We start from the raw sequence: 26,198 nt of genomic DNA, 5'->3' as shown, positions 1-26,198 counted from the left end.
GTCCTAAAATTGATCATGGTGATGACTGCACAACTCTTGAATATACTAAAACTTAATGCACACTTTATATGGGCTAACTGTATGGTGTAGGAGTTAGATCTCAACAAAACTGTTACCAAAAAAACAAGGCAACCAATTTTTTCCTTAAAGATAAAACTGTTATGTATTTCTACTTAGCCTCATTTGGGTCTTAACTGGTTGAGTACTAAGAAAGTTTCTAATAGCCTAACAGACTGAAGATAATTTTAATCCAGATCCTACCCTTTGCATGTCTAACATCCAAGCAAGCACACAGCCCATGGTTCAATTTTCCCCAAAGTCATGGACTATCCTCAGGCCACATGACTTTTAAGAAAGGGACATAAACAAAAGCTCTGTTAATCTCGTTCAAACAAGATACAAGCATATTATAATGGAAAGCAGATGTCAATAAGTAGTACCTTTTGGCTGGAATCTGGACTAAGAAAACAACAAGGGGAAAAAGACGCAATCTGGCTTGGAAATGTTGGAATCACCCTCGCCTACAGGAGAAGGAAATGAAAAAACTGACTTTTCATTCAAACTTTTCTGGTTTCCTTAATGGGCCTCCAATGTAAGCAGGAGAGAAAGAAGCCACTTAATATGCTAAGTGTCTCTCCAAAGACAGAAATTATGCCCTATTTTGGCCCCATTTTGTTTCTTCCATGACAATTGAAATCTCATACCGTAAACATATAGAGCTTAACAAAGACATCTTTTGAAGACCTTCTCACTTCTTGAAAACTATCTACAATGCGCCACATCCCAACCCAAATCATTTCATTGCGCTTTCTGTCCTGACCCTCTTAACTAATTATATTGACGATTCCCCACTAGACATGTGGTGCCCCAAGGATCTTACCTTGTTTCCTTAATTGCCCCACAGTGACAAACGGTCTTGTAGAAAAGGTTCGTTGAATTAAAAAACGACGTATCCCCGTATTAACACTCTTATTCATGCTCCTCCGGGGTCACATATCTAAGGCCAACCATCCCAACAGCTCCTATAATATCACCACATCAGGGAACTACCAAATAAAATGCAAGGAAATTATATGCCTTTCAGTAGATAATTTATTTGGGGGCCCAATTTTGTCTTTAACATTTCTAGGGTATCGCGTTTATCGCTCTCCCTCCCATCTCTTCCTCCACCCATATCCAGTCCCTTTAAGAGTTCGTACCGGAGACCTAACGGCATGCCCCTAGTTTCACCTCAATATTACTCCTACCTCCCCGCTTCTCATTCTCAGGCCTTGCCTCACAAGAACCACGATGGCACCGGATGTAACCGGAGCGTGTTGAAACAGTAGCAAAACTAGACCATAAACAACTAAATCCACTAAGCACCCTGGAACAGAGAGGAGGAGCCGTCAAATGCTCGTCTTAATGTTCTAGGCTCTTCCGATTGGCTGCAGCGACGCGACGTGGCCTGTGATTGGTCACGGCGTCAAGCGCAGCGCCCACGAAGAGGAAGAGTAGGAGTCTTGCACCTTAAGAGCCCGCCTTTTTCGACAAATAAAGGTCGTAGCCGCCGAATCCACGGGCGGAGCTAAATTTATCACGATTAATGCTGTCGTAGGACCACCCAAAGTGGAGCCCCACGTAGCAAGAAGATGACCCGAAGTTGCTCGGCAGTTGGCTGCAGCACCCGGGACACCGTGCTGAGCCGGGAGCGCGGCCTCTCCTTCCACCAGTGCGTGAGAGCAGCCTCCGGCTGTCTAACTCCCAGCACGGCCTGGCGGGCAGTAGGCCAGGGTGGGGCGGGGCCGGGCTTGCGTTGCGCCGTTGACGTGACGTGGCGTGACGTGCGTAGCGTGGGGGAAAGGAACGAGGGACCTTTGAGAGTTGGTGTTTTTCCTGTCTTTCCGGCTTAGCGTGTACCTCCAAATTGCTGATTCTTTCTCGTTGCCTACCGCTTGCCTAATGGCGTTTAGCAAGGGTTTTTCGAAAGGAGTCATGCTTCTTTTCGGTCGTCTTACTATTTGACGTGAGGAGATGGGAAGGGTGGACAGTTTGGGAGAACTGTTGAAGGCGTTCGATTCCATTAGAGTTGTGTGGCTTACTCAGGAACAGGAGTACAGGTGGATTTTCACGAATACTGCCTGTTACTGCAAGTTATTTAGTAGAATTGGCTGAGCTCCACAAGGCCGGTCCTATTCTGGCTGGATCTGGTCATGGCAAGGAAGGTACATTGGCTCAAGAGTGGGGTGGGTTTTCAGACCAGTCTAATTCGAACCCACGTCTATAGTCCATCCATGACATACAGTTGATTCAAAGTTCAAGGTACAATGCGAAGTAGAAGAGTGGGTAAAGCAAGATTCTCAAAGACAAAAAGAAACGTACTTCAAAAAGAGGTAGTCTGTTAAGGTAATAGATATAGAGAGTTAAACCACTGACAAAGGACTTTTATGAGAAAATCAAAAGTAGTTTTACGGGACAGATGGTATTTGAGTTGGACCTTGAACTTAGGTTGTAGAGTGGGGGTGGAAGGAAGATAGCGCTTAAATACGAATAACATGGAAAAATGTAAAGGGGTGGAGAGTGCAGATATCAGAGGAGTGGAAAAAGTATCTTGAAGACATTTAAAAAAAATGTCAGGTTAAGGAGTTTCAACTCTGTATGGTAGGCTTTTTGTAGTCATTGTTTTGTGTTGTTTTTTAAATAGGGCTGGTTCCTCCACCTAAGCTGTTAGAATTGTATCTTGTAACCTTTCTTTTCTTCTCTGGGATTTTCCCCCATCAATTAGTTCCTGTTCGTTTTAAATTGCTCCCTCTACTGATTACTTGCCTAAAGTCGATGAGCATGCTCACATTACTTCCATTTTTAAACAGACACACAAACTCTTGAGTCTATGTGCACCTCTGCACTACCCTATCACGCTTTCCCTCTATAACAAGGCTCCTTTAAACAGGAACATACACCTATTTTCCTAAGTCCTGTTGACTTTTCAACCTATGGTAGCCAGATCACTACTGCTCTAATGCACTGACAAAGGGTCACCAGTAATGTTGCCAAATCTAAGTGAGCACTTCTAAGTCCTTCTCTTAACCTTCTTTTTTTTTTTAACTTTTAATTATATCGACTGCTCCGTGAAACTCTCATCTTCATTGGCTTTATTGACACACTCTGTCCAGAGTTCTCTCCGTTTCCTCTAATTTTTTTTTTTAATTTTTTGCTGCCCTGCTTTTCCTGTGCCTTCTTAAGATTCTTCAAGCGAGGAAGAATTCATTTATTGCTTTCATTTGTTTTATATATTGAGGACCAAAGTAAGACCTACTTTATTTTAAGAAGAGAAAGTGATCCAGTTATTACAGTAGTATACTATGATTCGTCCAGGCTGATTTCTTCCCATTCATTCCATTTTCCTGATTTCTGGAAATGATTTTTCTAAAAATGCAAATTTTATACTAGTTCCCTTAAAAAAGGATTTTAATCCTGGGGCTTTTCAAATGCCTAAAGGCAGAATCCAAACTCCTCTGTGAAGACTTTTCTCCAATACCTGTCTTCCAACCTGAATTTAATTTCCTCTGTATTTCTGTTATTTTTTATGTGTGCTAAATTAAACACATGCCCTTATGTATGAATGGGAGGGAATAATCTTTATCTTCCTATGCCTAGGAAGTTGTAAGGAATGCAGAAGAAGGTAGAGACAGGAAAAGGAGTTAGAATACTATGGTGTTAATTGTAGCAACAAAGTTATATTGATCAGAAGTAAGGGTTCAGCAAAAAGGTAATATAGATTGGAAAGAATTTGTCAACTTGCCATCGCCCAAAGGCGTCATCTTCAGACTTCTTGAACATGGAGCCCTCTCCACAAAGAAATTTGAGTACATGCCCTGATAAATGTGTACTGATTTATAAATTACATACACGAAGTGATGAGCTAATATGTATTATGAAACACAAAAATTAAGCGATGGGGCAAAACATTAAAAAAATAAATTCTAATGTTTTCTTCAAATCTCAGTAGATGAGTGCACACTCCTCTGGTAGCCACTGACCTAAAGGATGGATCCCAAACTTCCTAGCACACACGATCTTTTGTGATCTGGCCTTTAGCCACCCCTCCAGCCCATCCATAACCAGTTCAAGCTACCTCTGTACTCTTCTTTAACCCTCTCCAGTCTACAAATTAACTTATTTTTCAATGCTTTATCAACCAGTAAGATCCTAGTAGTTATTTTATATCTGTGTTTATGCATTTGCTCGGAGTGGCCACTGTCTGCATGGCAAACTCCTGTTGATACATCAGCTCTAGCTCCAATATTCTGTCTTCTGAAGCCTTCCCCAACATCCTCACCACCATTACCAGAATTGTGAAAGATGTTGCAAGGACACAGGCGAGGGGCTTTGGCTGAAAAGCATGAATCAAAATGATTAAAGGTGTGGAAACTGTTGTTATAAGAATACTGATACTTGGTCAAACACATAAATGGTTAAATATGAGATGGGACTGGCAAGTTTAAAGAAGTGACAGTTTGATTCATTCTCCTTTTATTGGTGTAAAGAAATTAAACAATTTATTTCATAATCAAATATATGTATGATAACTTGGAAGAGTTTTTGCCTGAATTGTAATGAATTCTATTTTTATACTTTTAGCTATGAAACATTTCAAACACATTAGCAGGCAAAGAATAATACATAACAAACACTGATATACCCATCACTAGAATTAAGCAGATGTTAACATTTTGCCTTGTTTCATTTTTTTTTCTTTTCTGTTAGAAGAGAATTAAGTTACCAGGTATAAAGCTTTACCCCTCAATCCTTTCTCTGTCTCCCCAGAGATGACCACTGTAGAAAGGATTTTCCTAGCCACTTTTTTAGAAAATATGATATGCAGAGAGCCCAAGGTAATTTCTGCCAATAGTGTAAAAAAGGCATAGTTAACAGGAGAGAAAACAGATTCTGCATTAGTGTAAACCAATTCATTATTGTGTATATGAAATGATGATTGGTTTGGGATTTTTCTTTTGCCACAGGTGATTTTAGAATAGGGGAACATGAATTCCAATTTCAACTACTATTTACTGGTGGCTATACTTAGTTCTGGTCTTGGTTTCATCTTCAGTAAAAGGTAACCTGTTCGTGCAGAATTTTTTAAAGACTAAAACAGTTTTAAAAACACACATAAGCACTGGGGCGCCTGGCTGGCTCAGTAGGAAAAGCATGTGGCTCTTGATCTCAGAGTCATGAGTTTGAGCCCCATGTTGGGTGTAGAGATTACTTAAATAAACTTTAAAACATATGCACACCCACACACGTAAAAATAGCACAAGGTAAATGCTTTAAAAGTAGTATCAATTATTATTACCAATTTAATTTTGTACAGAATTCAAATTAGTCATGCTTGTTAGACTACAATATTTTTCAAGCCTTTCATGGTGTGTTATGCATAGGAAATATTTAGTACTTAGGGCAAACCAACAAAGCTGTTTGGGACTGGCCTGTAATACCTACTTCAAGGGCTCCAAGTGGCCCAGGCCATTCCATGAGATAAGGGGATTGATGGCTGTAGTGAGCAGGCATGCCAGTTGGGAAACCGCATCAGAGGATCAGGCTAGTAATGTAACTTGGTGGACTGGCCAACTTTTTACTGTCCTTTGCATGGTTAGAGACTACGCCCCATCTGTGGAAAAGCTGCCTCACAAACGTGCCATTAGTTAAGAAAAGAATTCAGTAAAAAGACATAGATTTGCCTCACCTTTATTAGAAAAACAGTTTCCTCTTGATCAAGTGGCATCATCTTCCTGGAACAATAAAATGGAAGTCTTGAAAGTGGAATTGTTGTTCCTAGGAAAGAACAAACTCTGGGTAGCACTTTACCATTTACAAAGTGCTTTTGAATGCATTTGTCACCTTGTGCACTCTTAACTACAACCCTGTGAGGCAGCTGAGAGATTGAGACGTGTCTGTTAAAGATAATTGAAGGTTAAGTACAGATTTTCCAATTCAGTATTCTTTCTCAAGGTGATTGAGAGAATATCTCAGAAGTATGTTTTACCATTCTGCTATATTTCCCCAACAATGAGCTGAGGACATTAAAATTTTCACTAGTTTCAATTCCTAACAACCATATGCTTTAAAACCCAAGTTAAAATATACAAAATTCACACAGCTGCCTGTAGATCTGTCTCCAAGGTAAATCAAGGGAGAGGGTGCAGAAAGAGTAGTTTTGTGATCCGCCCCCCCAACAAATTTCTAAACATAGTAATTTGGCTAGGATTAAAAAGAGAGAAACACGAGGTAATTTTTGTATTCAAGGCTAGGAAAAAGTGGTGCCTTTCAAAACAAAAGAGGAAAATTGAGTATGGGAAATGTACTTACTTGTTTTCTACTTCTGAGTAACAAATTTCTTCAAAATGCAGTAGAAACATGATCTCACAAATTTCTGAGGGTAGGAATCCGGGAGTGAATTAACTGGGTGTTACAGGCTGTCTCATAAGGTAGTAGTAAAATGTTAGCCAACACTAGAATGTTCTGAACACCTGATGAGGCTGAAGGGTGCAGTTTCAGAAAGACTCATGTGGCCTTTAGCGGGGAAGCCTGTTTCTTGCCCAGTGGACATATTTCTGCAGGACTGCTTCTCACATGGCAGAGAAATTTTCCCAGAGAAAAACCATTGAATAGAGGGAGCAAGTACCTTTTATTACTTAGTCTTATTGCCCGTTGTCTCTCTCTTTTTTTTTTTTTTTTTTTTTTGTATTTCTTAGAAGCAAATCACTAACCCTAGCTCACACTCAAGGGGAAGGAAATTAGGCTCCACCCCTTGAAAGGAATAGAAGTAAAGAATTTGGGGACATAGTTTAAAAACACACATACTAAATTTGAGCAGATTCCGTTAATGTAGTCAGTGAAGACAAAATGTAGGATATTTAATATGAGAATTACCCTCAGAAATTAAAGCAAATGAGCTCACTTAGATACTGAACTCTTGGATTCAAAAAATCAAAGAACTTGGAAATCAGATTAAGTAAGTTTAATTGGACTTGATGTTTATACGAAGCAGTTAAATAATAAATGGGTTTATGTAATAAATACTGTAGTATTACCATATTTTTCTGTTAATGGAACTTTAATATGATTGCTGTAGATTTCCAACTGATACCATACAGCGCTCAAAATGGATCAGGGCTGTTAATCGTGTGGACCCCAGAAGCAAAAAGATTTGGATCCCAGGACCAGGTGCTATACTATGTTCCAAACATTTTCAAGAAAGTGACTTTGAGTCATATGGCATAAGAAGAAAGCTGAAAAAAGGAGCTGTGCCTTCTGTTTCTCTATACAAGGTACTTAAATCTAGGTGTAAACAAAACTAAATTCTACAGAGCCTTTAAAAACCAAGATACCTCACATTATAGCTAGAATTTACAAAGATTTAAAAAAAAAATCCTAAATCTTAAAATAAATCCATTAATAGATTTTAAATGTGTAGAAAACTAGGTTTTTGGTTTTTGGTTTTTAATCTATATGTAATATTAGTAATTCTGCTTTGAAGTTTTTAAGGTATATAAATACAAATCATTTTCTAGACCCACATAAAGATTACTAAATTGATCACAAAAATTAACTAGTAGATGCCTTAGAATTCAGGCTTTTGTTTGACACAGTTTCCATAATACTTAGAAATTATGCCTTTTTCGGGCTCCTCCCAGTAATGTTGATCTTGACCAAAAATATACCTAATTGTTAGCATTGATATAGAGAGGTATCTATGGAAAATAGAGGGCTTTCTATGATCAGTCACCAGGATTAGTGTTACGTTCTTAGGTTTCTTTTTTTATGTTATCCTTTTACCCTTTGGCCACATTGCTGTACGCGCTCCTCGCTGCGCAGTCTGCAGTAGTCCTCTAGCTGTTCTCTGCTGATGCTATCCTTGCCTCCTCTTATCCATTGGAATTTCCTTTCGATATTGTTTTCTCTCATTCCTGTATTCAGAAGAATGTCATTGGTGTCAAATCCAAACTCCTAAGCTCTAAGAGCTTCCTTTTAATTGTGCATTTCTAACTGCTCCAAATTCTCTTTTCAAACCACATTTACTAACTTCTGTATATGTGATAAATTGACTAACTTTCATGCTTTTGTAAAATCAATAATAGTTACTATTTATTGAGACCTGCAGTGGTCTAGGCATTGTGCTAGGAGATTTACATAAATTATTCTATTGTATCCTTAAAACAACTCTGTATTATTACAGTTATACAAATGAGGAGAGGAGGGATTGTAGAGGTTTAGTGACAGCTAATAAATGAGGGAGCCATGATTAAACCCAGATTAGTCTCAATTCCAAAGCCCATGCTCTGTCCACTATGCCTTCCTTTTTGCACAAATAATTTTCCTATCCCCTCCATTAAATCATGTCATTGCTGTCTTAAAACACTGCTCAAAACTCAGTTCCACAAAACCTTCCCAAATTACCACCTTTCTGTTGTTACTTAAACCATTTCAGAAACTTTCAACATCATGTTAACTTTCGACATCAGGTTACTATTTCTATATGGATGAAAAAAAAACCCAAAAAACTTTAAACCCTGTTCACATTTTCCTATAAATACATTTGAAGAAATTAGAGATTATGACCTTTTGTTAAAATAACTCTCCACATTAAAGGTGAGTCCTTTGATTTAGTGGTATTTTTATAGACCGCCTTCTGTGTGATCATTTCAAAAATAACCTTAATTTTATATTTCTGTTGTAGGTTCTTCAAGGTGTACACCTTAAAGGTAAAGCAAAACAGAAAATCCTAAAACAGCCACTTCCTGATAATTCTCAAGAGGTTGCTACTGAGGACCACAACTACAGTTTAAAGAGACCTCTGACAATTGGTGCAGAGAAACTGGCTGAGGTGCAACAGATGCTACAAGTGTCCAAAAAAAGACTGGTTTCTGTGAAAAACTACAGGATGATCAAGAAGAGAAAGGGCTTACGACTAATTGATGCACTTGTCGAAGAGAAACTACTTTCTGAAGAAACAGAGTGTCTGCTACGAGCACAGTTTTCAGGTATGATGTTCCCCTTTTCTTTTTTCTTTCTTTCTTTTTTTTTTAAAGTTTCTTTTGAAAGAGAGAGTGCACACATGCACATACACATGTGTGTGGGGAAGAGGCAGAGAGAGAGGAGACACAGAATCCCAAGCAGGCTCTGTGCTATGCTGTCAGCACAGAGCCCAATGCTGGGCTTGAGCTCATGAACCGTGAGACCATGACACCAAGAGTTAGATGGTTAACTGACTGAATCACCCATTGTTGCCCTGTGATGTTCCCTTATCCTGAAATATCATTAAAGTATTTACTTTGCTGTTGCCTATGAAAACATGCTTTTAGCTGAGACATGAAGTCTCAGGGTAAGCAAAAAGAAGGAAAAGTAATTGCCAAAATCCTTTTATGTATTTCCAGTTTTAAAAGTAATGTACTTATTATAGGAAAGGCAAAGAAGTATATAATGATAAAAGTAACACATAATCCAACTACCCAGAGGTTAGATCATATGGCTTATACCATATACTGTAATTCTCATTTTTTATAAAGCACTTACTCGCTTTACTGCAAATTCTTTTTAAACAATTTAAGTGCTTACATAATTTATCACCGAAGCGTTTTTGCAGTGGAGTCGAACCAGGTAATTTTCCAGTTCCCTTTGAGCTTGAAAATTCTTTGAGTCTCCATATATTATTTTCTAAAATATCCTATAGAAGATATACATGTCCATTGGAAAGATTACCTACTCTTTTCTTTGTGAACCAGCATATTTGAAGAGGGACAGAATAAGTATAGCCAACTTACTCTTTGATGAAAGCCAGCAGAGATTTTGGATTTACATCCTGGTAAAAAATAAGTATATCTTGTTTCTAGAAAAGAGCAGGTATCTCCAAAGGAGGAGAATATTTTGTGTTTTTCCAGGAGGGGAACAGAGGTGTAATAAACAGGGATCCCCACCAGGAACAGAGGATTTTTTTTCTCCTCAAAGTAGGCAAGGTCATCTGTTCAATTTGAATAGCATCCTATTGCCGGAATCATTTCTTGTGTCTCATTTGTACCCTCAGATAAATAGTAACCAGGAAGCAAAATAAATAAATGTGCTCGTAATCCAGAGACTTAATTTTATCCAGTTATTTTATCTTCTTCCCTGTTTCTCTAAAATTCTCCACTTAGGCTGCCAATGAATAGTAAAACATAGTGATTCAAGTTGAAACTTTCTTCTTCCGTCTTTTGAGTGAAACGATCCAGGATGAGCAGGATAAATTGGTCAAGAGGTCCTAAGATTGGATATTAGCCTTTGAAACAAACTCAGTTAAACTGTGATGGTATTTGTATTTTGATGGCCACTGCTTTTTATATCCAAATGCTATGATCTGTACCTTAGAATGTTACTGTACACCTTCTTCACCACAAAGAATAAATAAATTTATTTTAACAGATTTTAAGTGGGAATTGTATAACTGGAGAGAAACAGCTGAGTACTCCACAGAAATGAAACAGTTTGCATGTACACTCTACTTGTGCAGTAGCAAAGTCTATGATTATGTAAGAAAGATTCTCAAGCTGCCTCATTCTTCCATCCTCAGGACGTAAGTGAATTACTTTTTAGATGTTAAATAAACAAGTATTTTATTATTTAATTGCATTTTATGTGTTGAAGCTATTCGTATTCAGACTCTCATTTATTAGTCCATTTGCTCTTTTTAAAAACTTCTAGTGGTATTTGCATATTATCACAACAGCAGATTTTCACCAACAAAATGAAGGTCTATAATCTGACAAATTTTTTGCATTTTCCAGACAGAGATATTCTCGGTGATAAAATTTGAATCTGAAAATATTGGGATTTCTAATATACTTCAGTAGTTTTAATATCCGACTATCCTAGAAAAATCTACAATAGTTCTAGATTGACACCATTGGTTTGAGGCTAAGCATAAAAATCTGCATTTTTGTTAAGCACTGTAGTTGATGCCCAGTGTGGGTTGTTCAGGGAGGAAATTTTGGTAAATAATTTTGTAGGATTTGTGGTCAAAATACACGGATATATTTATAATTCACTTAGTATGAAGCAAATAACTCAGTGACTTTACAGTGATGTCTTATAATAGTAATGCTCAATTTTTACTGTTTTTTTATCACTGGTTTTACAGATGCCTTTATTTATTTATTTATTTATTTATTTATTTATTTATTTATTTATTTATTGAGCTTAAAAATGACAGAAATATATTGTCTCACACTTCTGGAGGCTAGAAGTCCAAAATCAAGGTATTAGCAGGTTTAGTTCCTTTGGAGGGCTGTGAGCGAGGGGTCTGTTCCAGGCCTCTCTCCTTAACTTGTACTTGGTGGTCTTTCTCTTTGTGTATCCTTACATCATCTTCCCTTATGTATGTGTGCTTCTGTGCCCAAATTTCCTCTTGTTATGAGGACCAGTCTTAGGATTGGGATTCACCCTAATGACCTCGTTTTAATTTGATTACCTCTGTAAAAACTGTATCTCCAAATAAGGACACTCTGAGGTACTGCGAATTAGGATTCCAATATATCTTTTTTGAGGGACACAATTCAGCCCATAACAGTCACTTTCCTGATGCATAAGCCTCCCCATTACCTACAGACCAGAGGCTTGACTCCTTCCTGTGGTTTATTGAGCTTCCCGTGGTGCGGCCCCTGCTAAGCTCGGAGGCTCATCTCTGGCCTCCCTCCCTGCCCTTTAGCATTCCATGCTCCAATTGTAAGGCACTCCTTAATGGCCTCTTTTTGCCACCAGGACTTACTATTCCCTGTGCCTGAAATGCCCATTCTCTCTCTTTATTGGTCCTAGTGATTACTCCTCAGTCTTCAGGCTCAAATTAGACCTCCTTTCAGAAGCCTGGCTTGCTGTAAGTGCTCCTCTCACACACATAAGAACTGAATCATAGTTCTTTTTTTCTTTTAATGTTTGTTTATTTTTTTTTGAGGGAGGGGGGAGAGGGAGAGAGGGGTACAGAAGATCTGCACTTGATCTTAGCCAAAAGGCTGAGAAGCCATGAGAGGTACAGAGAATCTGAAGTGGGCTCTGTGCTAACAGCAGAGAATCTGATGCAAGGCTCAAACCCACAAACCATGAGATAATGATGTGAGCCGAAGTCGGATGCTTAACCGACTGAGCCACCGAGGCACCCCAGACCTGAATCATAGTTCTTAAAACACTGTCTTCCCCACTGGACCATGAGCTGCCCAAGTATGAGGTGCATCTGGTTTTTTGTTACACTACCACTGAACCCCCAACTCTGCATTGTACCTGAAGCATTAAATGGTCCCTTGATAAATATTTGTAGAAAGAAAGAATGCCTGAATGGTCATTTAGCATTTTGAGTAGATGGAAGGAGGAAATGCAGTGGACCTTAAGTCACTTTCTGAAGAGCAGTACTCCATTTAATTCAGTGCAGGTGGGACAGAGGCCAGCCAGGAGTAGCATCATCTCTCTCTCCGGGAAGGTACTTCTTGGTTTCTTATTACTTCAACTTTAAAACAGATTCAGGGGTTCTGAACTGGAGAAACTCTAAGAAAGCACATAGCCCACCATCCGCTGACCCCACCCATTTAAAGAAGGGGGAAATTGAGGGCTGGTAGGCAGTAGGACCTTAATTATATAAGGGAACAAGAATTCCTGGCCCCCCAAAGGTCCTTCTGGCTGGACTAAATCAAACTGACATGAAACTGATTAACAGGAGAAAATTAAATTTAATAGCTGTACATACAGGGAATCCACATAGACATGGAAATTCCAAAGACAGACAAAAGAGGTATATATGTCATTCTGAACTAAGGAGATATGGGGATAGGGGTCTGGGATTTCAGAGGAAAGGCATGCACTTCACAGGGCAATAAGTGAAGCAGATGTTTGGTAATTAGATGTTTGCTCTACCATACATTTTGTTCACTTAGATAAAATCTATCTCTGTTAATAACTCTTATTCTGGGAAAGCCTCCCCAGTTTAGATTATTCTGTGTGGTTAGGAAGGGATAAAAGTTTCTCTTGAGTCTGCAGGGTCTCAAATGCCTTCAACTCAAAATAATCCACATGCCAGGGTATCTGGGAGGCTCAGTCGGTTAAACATCTGACTCTTGATTTCAGCTCTAGTCATGATCTCAGGGTTCACTTTGTGGGATCAAGCCCCACTTTGGCTTAGGCTCCATGCTGACAACACAGAGCCTGCTTGGGATTCTCTCCCTCCCTCTCTCTGCCCCCCCCTGCTCGTGGGCTCGCTCTCTCAAATAAGAAATAATCCACATGCCAGAGCAGCACATTCTGGGGATCCTGTCCTGAACCCCTTCAATTATGATATTGTTGTTTTCCATTTTGGGGAAAACATCTGTTTTATTTTCTAATGGAGATATAATTAATGTATAACACTTTATTTGATTTGGGTGTATAACAGGTATCCAGTATTTGTATATATTACAAAAAGATCACCACACTGTCTAGTTAATATCCATTCCACAGTTAAAATTACTTTTTTCTTACAATGAGAACTTTCAAGATCTACTCTCTTAGCAACTTTCTTTTTTTATTTAAAAAAATTTTTTTAATGTTTATGTTTGAGAGAGAGAGAGACAGAGAGAGAGAGAGAGAGAGAGGGACACCACAAGCAGGGGAGGGACAGAGAGAGAGAGAGAGAGGGAGACACAGAATCTGAAATAGGCTCCAGGCTCTGAGCTGGCAGCACAGAGCCTGATGTGGGGCTTGATCTCTGTGAATGGCGAAATCATGACTTGAGCAGAAGTCAGACGCTTAACCGACTGAGCCACCCAGGTCCCCCTCTTAGCAACTTTAAAATGCATGATACAGTATTATTAACCATAGTCACAATGCTGTATATTACATCTTCTTTTTAAAAATGATTAACTTTCCTCCACATACTATTAAAGTAATACTAATAAAAAATTTGGAAGTGAGAGAAAAGAATGGAAAATTCATGAATTGTTTATCTACATTATATGTCAACAATTATTAACATTTAGGGAATTTGCTTCCAGTCTTGTTTCTGTGCTTAGATTTGCTAGCTTTTTTTTTTTTTTTTACATAGTTAATGATCTTTAATAGCTGCATAATATCAGGTAGTTGTACCCCATTTATCCGGGGCATTCTCCAACTATTGGACATTTATATTGTTTCTGTTTTTGATTGTAGTGACCAGAAACATTTGGATAGTTGTGTATAGGCTTATTCACTCTCTTCTATCGTCTGATTTTACTATTTAGGCCAGATATTATTCTTATTTATAAATGTCTACTTTTTGCTAGGCAGGAGATGTTTTTATAGATACTGTGTTGATATATCCCCCTCTCTACCTTTTGTTAGTCAAATTTTCTGTTTACTGGTTTTAAAGCACTGCTTATGGATTTTGCCCTGTGGTTTGTGTGAGACATTTCTTCATTTCCTGTAGTTCTCCATTAACTTCTGGATTAAATAGTCTCTGGCAATTCCAGCTCACACTGATCTTTTCTCTCTTTATGTCCATTTTGTATTTTTGCTATGACGCTATCTATTCAGTATAATTTTAGTACTCAAAAAATTGTTTATTTCTTTGGGTACTTTGTCTGAAACTAAAATACCTTGTTTAATATGATAGTAATACATGCTTGTTATAAAACATTCAGACAATATGTAAGTATGTAAATACTGGAAAATGAAAAAGGTTTATAGACCTTTTCCAGGCCATTCCCCTAATTCCCAAGATAACTGCTATTAGTAGTTTGGTATATATTCTCTCAGACATTAAAAAAATATATATCCACAAAATTTTGTGTTAATGTCTATCTATTACTCTCATATATTGGAAGTATCTAGATTTTATCTTGACAGTTCTGAATAGTCAAACATATTCACATTTGATTACATTTCTATTTATTTTTTTATTAAAAAAGATATATCTTTTTAACACACCTCTGCTTATGTATCACATTTGTAATCATTATAGTCAATATTTATTTGGTAAATTTATTTATTGGTCAGGAGTGGCCAGTGAGGCAGGAGGAAAACCAGGAGATGTGATGGCCTGGAAGCCAAGTGTAGAAAGTATCTCAAGGAGATAGTCCACTCTGTCCCTGCTGCTGGGAGATCAAGTAAGAGGAGGACAAAATTGACCATTGGATTTTGCAAGATGGAGGTCATTGATGACATTGACAAAAGCAGTTGCAGTGGAGTGGTAGAGAGGTAGGCCTGGCCAAAGTGGGATCAAGGAAGACTGGAAGCCTAAGAAGCAGAAACAATGATTAAGTACTCCTTCAAGGAGTTTTGCTATGAAGGGAGCAGAGAAATGGGTCTGTGGGTGGAAAGGAGCATAGATGAAAGGGAGGGCACCTGTTGAGAGGGCACTTGTTCCAGCATGTTTGCATGCTTAAGGGAATGGTCTGGTAGAGAGGAGAACTGGTGGTGCATAAGAGAAGGGATAACTGTGGGGGATAATATCTAACACCATTGTGGAGAGAGGTTTAGCCTTAATTAGGAGTAGGGACAATTCATTCATTTGAACAGGAAGAGGCAGAGACACAGATTCAATAGGTTAGCAGATTTAGTGGTAGGAAAATGAGTTTTTATTGGATTGCTTCTGTTTTTCTCAGTGACATAAAGATAATAGCAGAGAATTGGGGAAGCAGAGATAAGTTTGGGGAGAGGGGTGCCTGGGTGGCTCAGTTGGTTAAGCATCCGACTCTTGGTTTCAGCTCAGGTCATGATCTCATGGTTTCATGAGTTCAAGCCCTGCCATCAGGCTCTGTGCTGGATTCTCCCTCCCTCCCTCTCTCTGTCCCTCTCCTGCTCACGCTGTCTCTCTCAAAAATAAATTTTAAAACTTTAAAAAAAAGCTTGAGGAGAAAAGAGACAATTTGAATAGTTGTTTTTCCTCCTGTGATGATGGAGAAACAGTTATATGGTAAACAATTAGATGATGACAGACCAAGCTAAACTCATATTTTTGAAAACCCTTGTTCAGTGAGACAGGTACCTGCTTCACTAATTTCAACTTGTCATATCTTTTTCTAATTATTAGCCACTATCAGTCACCTCTGTAATTTTCTTTGTGTTGATGTTGGATCTTTATCAGTTCTCTCTTGAATTCTCTATATCTAGAACCTTCCCAGAGCTTTACTTCTTATAATTCCAGTTCTTTGGGTCTTTAAGGTAGTTTGTTTTTACATATCTTTTGTAAGAATGTCATAACATCCTCAGCCTTCCTTATCGTAACAGTGATATATATGGTATGATCTTAGTAGATTTTCTCTGTCTCTAATTTTCTATTTAGGTTTTCATTGCAATTAATAAATTAGCTCCCTCTATAGGTAAGATGATGTGAGAGATTCAAAGGTAAACAAGACCGTGGGAGGAGCTAAGAGTCTTTTTTTATTGTTGTTTTTTAATGTTATTTTGGAAAAGAAAAAAGAGTGCCAGTGGACCTAATAGTCTTAAAGAAAAACACTCCTCGGCACGATGGCTCTTCAGCCTTGTATTTTTTCAGGCAGAGTTTTAAGCCACCCAACTGACTCCTTATAATCACTCTGTAACTAAGCTATTGTTCAATTTAAAATATCCTCTTGGGGCGCCTGGTTGGCTCAGTTGGTTAAACATCAACTCTTGATTTTGATTCAGGTCATGATCTCACAGTTGTGAGTTTGAGTCCCACTTTCAGCTCCGTGCTGCTGGTGCAGAGGCTGCTTGGGATTCTCTCCCTCCCTCCCTCTTTCCCTCTCTCTCTCTCTCAAAATAAATAAACAAGACATTAAAAAAATACCATTTAGATATCTATTTAAAAATCAAGCTCAAAGAACAAGCTTTTTTAAAAAGCCTATTTAAAATAAAAACTTTGGGGCGCCTGGGTGGCTCAGTCGGTTGAACGGACGACTTCGGCTCAGGTCACGATCTCGCGGTCCGTGAGTTCGAGCCCCGCGTCAGGCTCTGTGCTGACAGCTCGGAGCCTGGAGCCTGTTTCGGATTCTGTGTCTCCCTCTCTCTCTGACCTTCCCCCGTTCATGCTCTGTCTCTCTCTGTCTCAAAAATAAATAAATGTTAAAAAAAAAAATAAATAAAAAATAAATAAATAAAATAAAATAAAATAAAAACTTTTACAGGGTGCCTGGGTGGCTCAGTTGGTTAAGCGTCCGACTTCAGCTCAGGTCACGATCTCACAGTCTGTGGGTTCCAGCCCCGCGTCAGGCTCTGTGCTGACAGCTCGGAGCCTGGAGCCTGCTTCAGATTCTGTGTCTCCCTCTCTCTCTGCCCCTTCCCCGCTCATGCTCTGTCTCTCTCTGTCTCAAAAATAAATAAAAACATTAAAAAAAATTCTTTTTTAAATAAAAACTTTTACATAGAGGCATTAAGTAGTTTCATAATATACTGACTCCATGTGCAGCACAGCATCTTTGGTGTTCATTTGAGAGTCAGTCCTAATGCAAGAAAAAAATTTAAACAATTAAAATTTGGAGACCCGTTTGCAAAGGACATTCCATATACTACTGGGCTGTAGCACCCTGGTGGGTAACCACTGTCCTATTTTCTCATTATCTTACTGTTTCATCCTATTTTAAAATATAAACAACTGATTAATACATTTGTCTCTTAAATAGGTTATAAGCAGCTTAAAATTGATGTCTTTTGCATGCTGTGTGTTTTTCAAACCCATTAGTGCATCTTGAAATCAATTCAGTGGGTCATAATTGGCATTATACACACACATATGTTACATATATGTGTGCATGGCACGTAATGAGGGTAAATTTCATTTATGGAACTTTTAGTTTGCGGCAAAGTATGTGGAAAGCCCTGTCCTGAAATACTTAGGGCGAGGTACATTAAAATCTCAATTAGAGGCCTGCTGTCCAGGAAGAAACCTTGGCAGTCCAGAATATAGTCCCCAAGTCAGAAATATAACATCCCAAAAAGTCATTTGAGTTACAGAAGTACTTTAGCTAAGATGAACACGTCAGTCTCTACTAGAGAATCCAATTTGTCTTATTTCAGATAGTTCTTAAACTTGGCTATTGTCTCTCCTGACCCTACAGCAAATTAGAGGTAAATTAGAACTGAGTGAAAAGGATTCTGAAGACAGCCACTAACAGTAATTGGAAAGCATAACCAGTATGGAAAGGTCAGGGACACTGCAAAGGAACTCCTAAGGTAGTAGTGTATGTACTTTGTGCAGGGCAGACAGATGCAGACGCCTTCATTGTTCCTTGAGGGCACAATTTGAGGTCGCAAGGAGCGGTGAGAAAAGCACTGTCAGGACACCGGGAAAGTTGGGCTTCACACTTGTATGCAGCTAGCAGCACAGCAAGGGCTGTGCGGCTTCAGTTCTGCCTCTGTCCCCGTTTCCCAATCTCTAAAATGAGGTAGATGTGCTAGATGTTCTCAAAGTTTCCTTCCCCTTCAACCGTTTTCTCATTTCATTGAATTTACAGGTAAGACTGGTTTATGATCTAAACACGACAGTTACAACAAACCGGGTAATTGTTTTGTATGTATCTTAAAGAAGTAGATGAGCAATGGTGTATTGAAATACTTACTTTGTGTCTAAGCTTCTCTGTTATCTTAGTATTTTATGGTAACTATTTGAATAGATGCTTGAAAATGTCCATAGAATTTGGCTACTTATATTTGGCTGTGTTTCTATAGGGATCTGAAGCAACTTAGCAGCAGTTAAGGTATTTTTTCCTTTTTTTTTTTAATTTCTTCATTTAGTTTTATATATATATATTTTTATATTTCCCAGATGGTTATCCAAATGCAAACCCAGTCCAGGCTTCAACAGCAACATTTTTTCTTTTCTTCAGCGAAGAGTAGAGAACGGAGACCAGCTCTACCAGTATTGTTCACTGATAATAAAAGGCATATCTCTCAAGCAACAACTTCAGTGGGACCCCAGCAGTCACCATTTGCAAGGGTTTATGGACTTTGGCCTCGGCATACTTGATGCTGATGAAACGCCCCTTGCGTCCGAAACTATTTTGTTAATGGCCGTGGGTATTTCTGGTCACTGGAGAACGCCTCTTGGTTATTTTTTTGTTAACAGGGCATCTGGATATTTGCAGGCTCAGCTGCTTCGTCTTACCATTGGCAAACTAAGTGACATAGGGATCACGGTTTTGGCCGTCACCTCTGATGCTACAGCTCACAGCGTTCAGATGGCAAAAGCGTTGGGAATACATATTGACGGAGACAACATGAAGTGTACATTTCAGCATCCCTCATCTTCTAGTCAACAGATTGCATACTTCTTTGATTCTTGCCACTTGCTCAGATTAATAAGAAATGCATTTCAGAATTTTCAAAGCATTCAGTTTATTAATGGCACGGCACATTGGCAGCACCTTGTGGACTTAGTAGCCCTGGGGGACCAGGAATTAGCAAACATAGAAAAACTCCCAAGAAAACTTGCAAATTTGAAAAACCACGTGCTGAAGACTAACTGTGCTGCCCAACTGTTCAGTGAGAGTGTGGCCAGCGCGTTGGAGTGCTTGCTATCGTTAGGCCTGCCTCCTTTTCAAAACTGTATTGGTACCGTCCATTTTTTACGCTTAATTAACAACCTGTTTGACATTTTTAATAGTAGGAACTGTTATGGAAAGGGACTTAAAGGACCTCTACTGCCTGAAACTTATAGTAAAATTAATCGCGTGTTAATTGAAGCCAAGACAATCTTTGTTACATTATCTGACGCTAGCAATAATCAAATAATTAAAGGTAAGCGAAAACTAGGATTCCTGGGATTTTTGCTTAATGCTGAGAGCCTAAAATGGCTCTATCAGAATTACATTTTCCCAAAGGTCATGCCTTTTCCATATCTTCTGACTTATAAATTCAGTCAAGATCATCTGGAATTATTTCTCAAGATGCTTAGACAGGTATTAGTAACCGGTTCTAACCCTACCTGTATGGCATTCCAGAAAGCTTACCATAATTTGGAGACCAGATACAGATCACAAGACGAAGCCTTTCTAAGTGAAGTAAGCATCCTTGACATTTCAATTGCTCGAAGGACAGACTTGGCCCTTTGGACCGTTCAGCGTCAGTATGGCGTCAGCGGCATAAAGACTCTTTTTCACAAAGAGGATATTTGCCGAGACTGGTCTAATTGTTCGCTAAGTGAGGCGTTACTAGATCTGTCAGATCACAGGCAAAAACTCATCTGTTGTGCCAGTTATGTTGCAAATAAGTTATCAGCTCTTTTAACTTGTGAGGAGTGCATCAGTGCACTGTATGCATCAGATCTCAAGGTTGCTAAAATTGGGTCACTGTTGTGTGTTAAAAAGAAGAATGGTTTACATTTCCCTTCACAAAGTCTTTGTCAAGTCATAAATATTTGTGAGCGAGTTGTAAGAACCCATTCAAGAATGACAGTCTATGAACTACTTCCTAAACAGAGAGAATTGTATCTTCAGCAGAAAATATTATGTGAGCTTTCTGGGCATATTTATCTTTTTGTAGATTTAGATGAGCATCTCTTTGACGGAGAAGTGTGTGCCATCAATCACTTTGTAAAGTTACTAAAGGATATAATAATCTGTTTCTTAAAGATCAGAGGTAAAGATGCAGCTCAGTACCCTTTAAAACACCATTCAGAAAGAATTGAAATGAAAACTTTGCCAAGAACACACTGGTCATCATTACAGGATTACAGATGTTCAAGTTTTGCTAATACCAATAAATGCAGGCATTTGTTAAGTAATGATGGATATCCATTCAAATGAGGGACCTAAAATATATTAAAATTTTCATGAAAAATTATTGGTCAACATTTAAAGTTCAACCTACCATATTTTATAAATTGACCATTCTGCACAGTTGACAAGTTTGTAATACTAGGATTTCTAATTATGCGTATTATAAAATCTGCTTGTACTTGGTGTGGTTTGCAACATTTCAGTTACTCGGAATGTTACTCGGAATGTAGAACGCAGTTAAGTCAGTAGGAACAGACCAGCCAACAGATGCTGCCTTTGAATATACTACTATAAGACTGAGTAGTGTGACTGGACATACTTTTTAACTTGTTCAGTCTACTTTAAAACAAGAGAGAATAACAACAACTAAGAGTCATTAAAACATTGACTTCTTTTATAAATAGACTACATTCCCTAAAAGAGCTTTGGTTTACAGCTCTTAAGAATGTTGACAGGAAAAAAAAAAAAAAGGAATATAAAACCTTGGATGTAATTTTTACTTACATGTGAAAATCTAGAAAATCTTACATGTGGTTTGAAAATTAGGCTGAGTTAAAATATCAAATACCACAAAATCCCTTTGCCAGGGTACCCTAAAATGGGAATACTTAGGCTTTATCGGGCAGAAGGTAAGCACATGTGCCATGAGATGGTTCCGTGTGCTGCAGCGAAGTTGGGGAATGTACTCTGAGAAGTAAATAGGGGATGTCATTTTCACAATCCATTGTCCTTGGACTTCAAAATACTACTTTTGAATAATAGAGTGGATACTTACTTGACTCCACTGGAAGAGCCCAATGCTCATCAGAGAATGAGGAGAAGCCTTATTTCAAGCTCTTCTGAAGTGTCCTTGTGTTTTGCAGGGAGGCTGAAATATATTTTCAGTGTTGAATGAATAAAGGGACTTCACACCATCCAATTAATAAAGTAGAAAAAGATGGGCAGTTGAGACAGTGGTTATGAAAATATTTGTCTTAATTATATGATTAGTTTTTTCAGAAATTTAGGAGAAGCTTAAATGATCTGAAGATGGAAACATACCTAAGGACAATTTTCTCCATTCTGTCACACCCAGACTTGAAAAGATGAGTAGAAAAACGTAGGTATATGTTGTACTTTCACATATGAGGAGTGTTTTAAATGGATAAAAGAAGAAACAAGCGCATGATTCCCCTATGTGTGTAAAACATCTACTCTTTGTATGTGAATAGTCATGAAGTATAATTAATATGAAAACTTAAAATTGCAAAAGATTAATGACTAGACAAAACTTGAGTTTTATTAACTGAAATTCTCCTTAAATTATATATTTTGATATATTTGTTTTGTTCTACCTCAAACAAAGGTTTAAGTTTGGAGATGTAACCAGAGTTGTACTAAATTTTATGTAAGAGCTATCGCTGAGAAGTCTCAATAGTGTGGGTTGTATTTGCAATAGAATTTTAGATACACCAGGATGAATCGTATTTAAAAGAATCCTACTTGTAAATCACCACCTTTAACTTATTGCTTATATAAATCCCAAGTTTTGTCCAGATCTTTACTTAAAACTAGGTTTATATCTGTAGGTGTCTCATGTTCTTTGCTGTTGCATTTTACTAATGTACTAGTATATTCTGTAGTTTAATTAGTGTTTTGCACTATTTGAATGCTGGATAAATTGGACAAATATTGACAACAGGAATATTTCCTTTACTGCCTTTTTAAAATTTTTTTAACGTTTTTATTCATTTTTGAGAGACAGACTGTGAGCAGAGTGGGGCAGAGAGAGGGAGGGAGACACAGAATCCAAAGTAGGCTCCAGGCTCTGAGCTGTCAGCACAGAGCCCGACGCAGGGCCTGAACCCATGAACTGTAAGATCGTGACCTGAGCTGAAGTCCGACCCTTAACTGACTGAACCACCCAGGCACCCCTCCTTCACTGCCTTTAACAGTTAATTGCTCTTGCCTTAGTGAAAGTATTTCTTTTTTTTTTTTTTAATTTTTTTTTTAACGTTTTATTTATTTTTGAGACAGAGAGAGACAGAGCATGAATGGGGGAGGGTCAGAGAGAGGGAGACACAGAATCGGAAACAGGCTCCAGGCTCTGAGCCATCAGCCCAGAGCCCGACGCCGGGCTCGAACTCATGGACCGCGAGATCGTGACCTGAGTCGAAGTCGGACGCTTAACCGACTGAGCCACCCAGGCGCCCCTTAGTGAAAGTATTTCAAGTCTGATATCAAGTTTACTTAACATGATATGCTTTATGGCGAATTTTTAAAATAAATTATTCATATTTGATGAGGGTAATTTACTTTATAATTTCCACTTAGCACCTTTGTCCTTTTTTCGTCAGAGAAAAACATTCTCTTTTAGAAATTTATCCTTCCTATGTTTCAACACATAGAGCAGGAACAACTGGATATCCACATGCAAAAGTATTAACTCTAAATGGGTCAAAGACCTAAATGTAATAGGTAAAAATATAAAACTCTTAGAAGAAAAGAGAGCAAATCTTTGAGACTTAGATTAGGCAATAGTTTCTTAAATATGACACCAAAAACATGAACAACAAAAAAAAAATTGGACTTCACCAAAAAAACTACAAAAAAACTTTTACTTCGGAGGACGCTGTCAAGAGACAACCCACAGAATGGGAGAAAATTTTTACTACTCACACATCTGATAAAGGACTTGTATCTAGGATATACAGAGAACTCCTATAACTCAATAATGAAGGACAAATAACCCAGTTTGAAAAATGGGTAAAGAATGTAAATAGACACTCTTCAGAGGAGATAATACAAATGGCCTATAAAAACATGAATATGTGCCCAACATCATAAACCATCTGGGAAATGCAAATCAAAACCACACTGAGGTATCACTTTACACCCACTAGGATGGTTATAGTAAGAAAGTTAATAGCAAGTGTTGACAAGAATGTGGAGAAATTGAAACCCTCTTACACTGTTGGTGGGAATACAGATGCTTTGGAAAACAGCTTGGCAGCTCTTCAAAAGGTTGAACAGAGTTACCATATCACCTAGCAGTTCTACTGACAGGCATATATATAATATATCCAAGAGAAATAAAAACATGTTCATGTAAAAATTTGTACACAAATTTCATATTATTATAGCTACAAAGTGAAAAAACCGAAATGTCCAACTGATGGATAAGTAAAAATGTGTTGTATCCATACAATGGGTAACATAGTAAGTATATATTATGCTTTATGACAAACTGCCAGAACTCTTTTTGTGAAATAACTTCACCACTCTGCATTCCAATCAGGAAATGTATGAAACTTCCAGTTCCTCTCCTTTCTTCCCAGTACTTGGTATGGCCAGGGTTTAGTTTTGAATTAGCCATTCTAATAGGTGTGCAGTAATATTTCACTGTGGCTTTCATTTCCATTTTCCTAATGGCTAATGATGCTGAGCATCTTTTCATAGGATTATTTGCCATCCACATAATCTCAGGTGAAAGGTCTGTTGAAGTCTTTTGCCCCTCTTTTGGAAGGTTGGTTTTTTTTTTATTGAGTGTTAATTATATATTCTGGATAGAAGTGCATTATCTAATGTGTTTTGCAAATATTTTCTGCCAGTCTGTGGCTTTTCTTATTGTGTTTCGAAGGGCAGACAATTTTGAAAAATGCATTTTATCAGTTTTTATCTTTTAGGGATACTTCTTAGTTTCATATCTAAGAAAACGTTGCCTAACCCAAAGCTACAGATTTTTCTTCTCATGTTATCTTCTAGGTATTTGGTCGCTTTAGGTTTTTCATTTTTAGGTTATGATCCATTTTCAGTTCATTCTGGTCTTTGGTAGAAGTTGAGATTCATATTTTACATATGGATATCCCAGCAGTGTTTGTTAAAAAGATTATTGTTCCCTGAATTACCTTTGAGCCTTTGTAAGAAATTGACCACATATATATGGGTCTACTTCTGGGCTCTGTTCTGTTCCATTGATCCATTGGTCTAACATTTCACCAGTACCACAGTGACCTGATGAGCCTTGAAGTCAAGTAGGAGTTTCACCTTTGTTCGTTATTCAGAAATGTTTGGCTGTTCTAATTGTACCTTTCTCTATATATTGTTTAATCAGCTTGTTGATTTTTTACAAAGATTCCTGCTGGGATTTTGGCTGGAGCTTTGGGGAATCTAAAGATCAATTTGGAGAGAAGTGATATCTTCATAGTATCCAATGTTCCAATTCACAAACATGGTAGATCTCTCCTTTTTTAAGGTCTTCTCTGATTTTATCAATGTTTTCTACACTTCACCTACAGATCTTGTATATATCTGTTACATTTCACATTTTGTGGTGCTACTATGCTAATTGTAAAAATTTGTTTCTAAATGTTCGTTGCTACTATGTAAAAATACAATTTTACATATTGACTTTGCTTAAACTCACTTTTTCTAGCTTTTTTTCTTTAAAGATTACTGACTTTTGTATATAGGCAGTCACATTGACCAGTAGACACTGTCTTATTTCCAATCTGTGCTCCCTTGCTTACTATACAGTAACCTCCAATACAATGTTGTAGGAGTGTCTTGTTCCTAGTCTAGCAGGGGAAACATTCAGTCTTCACCATTCATATGATATTAGCTGTAGGCTTTTTAGTAAATGGTCTTTTCAGGTTGAGAATCCTTTCTCTTCCTGGTGTGCTGAACAGTTTGTGTGTGTGTGTGTGTGTGTGTGTGTGCACATTTCAGTCATAAGTGGGTCTTGAATTTTGTCATAATTTTTCTGTACCTTTTAACTTTTTTGGAAAAATATTTGAGCTATAATATACATATTGTAATATTAACCCTTTTAAAGTTCAGTAGTTTTTAGTATATTCAAAAGGTTCTCTGCAACTTTTACGATCATACAGTTTTACTTCTTTTTTATATCCATGCAGTGAGTTACATTATTTTTGAATGTTGTCAACTTTTTATTCCGGAGATAAACCCAACCTGGTCATGATGCATTCTTTTTATCTATTGCTAGACTTCATTTGATAATATAATCAGGGAGTTAAATGTCTCTGGCCTTATAGTAAATATTACCCTGAATATATTTTCTTAATGCTTTTGAGAAAAAAAAAATGCCTTAAATGCTTTCATAAAACTATTTAAAAATTACAATTAAAAAAAAAAAGCCCTTATACCTTTCATTTTATAAAGTCATTTGGATCATAAAAACCTCACATTTGGTCTATAGATAATGACAAAATCTGCATTAAGGAAACACACAGACACACACAGCCCTAAGTAATTGACACAGTAGAAAATAACTCCAATAGTAAAGGCTTTCTATAGCTGATTGGCTTCCTTCTCCTTTGGGTTGCTGCTACGGAATTTCTACAGAAAATGCTGAAAAGGGATGCAACATGATGGTAGAGATCCTAGTTTGAAGCTGCGTTTACATAACAAGTATTCTCTTAGCTGTTTGTTACAGAACAATAAAAGTGGAAAACTTTTCTAAAGATTTTTTTTTATTCACATTTGACATAAGATTTA

General features: G+C 37.8%; 1 protein-coding gene across 2 annotated transcripts; it reads left to right on the top strand.

Moving 5' to 3' along the window:
- Positions 1–1,489: 1,489 nt before the first annotated feature.
- THAP9 (THAP domain containing 9) lies at positions 1,490–26,164 on the top strand. 2 transcript variants are annotated; one of them, XM_015068104.3, is made up of 5 exons: positions 1,490–1,711; positions 7,115–7,310; positions 8,720–9,023; positions 10,438–10,588; positions 18,752–26,164. In XM_015068104.3, exons 1-5 carry the CDS (start codon positions 1,632–1,634, stop codon positions 20,727–20,729), a joined length of 2,709 nt encoding a protein of 902 aa, XP_014923590.1. In that variant the 5' UTR covers positions 1,490–1,631; the 3' UTR covers positions 20,730–26,164. The 2 variants fall into 2 exon arrangements, with proteins under 2 accessions (XP_014923590.1, XP_026915419.1); XM_027059618.2 differs by lacking the exon at positions 7,115–7,310 and having other exon boundaries at positions 1,560–1,711.
- Positions 26,165–26,198: the final 34 nt, after the last annotated feature.

Source organism: Acinonyx jubatus, chromosome B1, assembly GCF_027475565.1.
Source record: "Acinonyx jubatus isolate Ajub_Pintada_27869175 chromosome B1, VMU_Ajub_asm_v1.0, whole genome shotgun sequence".
Lineage (NCBI taxonomy): Eukaryota > Metazoa > Chordata > Mammalia > Carnivora > Felidae > Acinonyx > Acinonyx jubatus.
Note: the sequence above shows the minus strand (reverse complement) of the source record. Positions and strands in the feature narration are given on the sequence as shown.

Excerpts from the sequence above, each read along its gene's own strand:
- THAP9 (XM_015068104.3), top strand. The coding sequence starts at position 1,632 with ATGACCCGAAGTTGCTCGGCAGTTGGCTGCAGCACCCGGGACACCGTG. Across the intron at positions 7,311-8,719 it reads CTTCTGTTTCTCTATACAAG|GTTCTTCAAGGTGTACACCT; the intron begins GTACTTAAATCT and ends TTTCTGTTGTAG. Across the intron at positions 9,024-10,437 it reads GCTACGAGCACAGTTTTCAG|ATTTTAAGTGGGAATTGTAT; the intron begins GTATGATGTTCC and ends TTATTTTAACAG.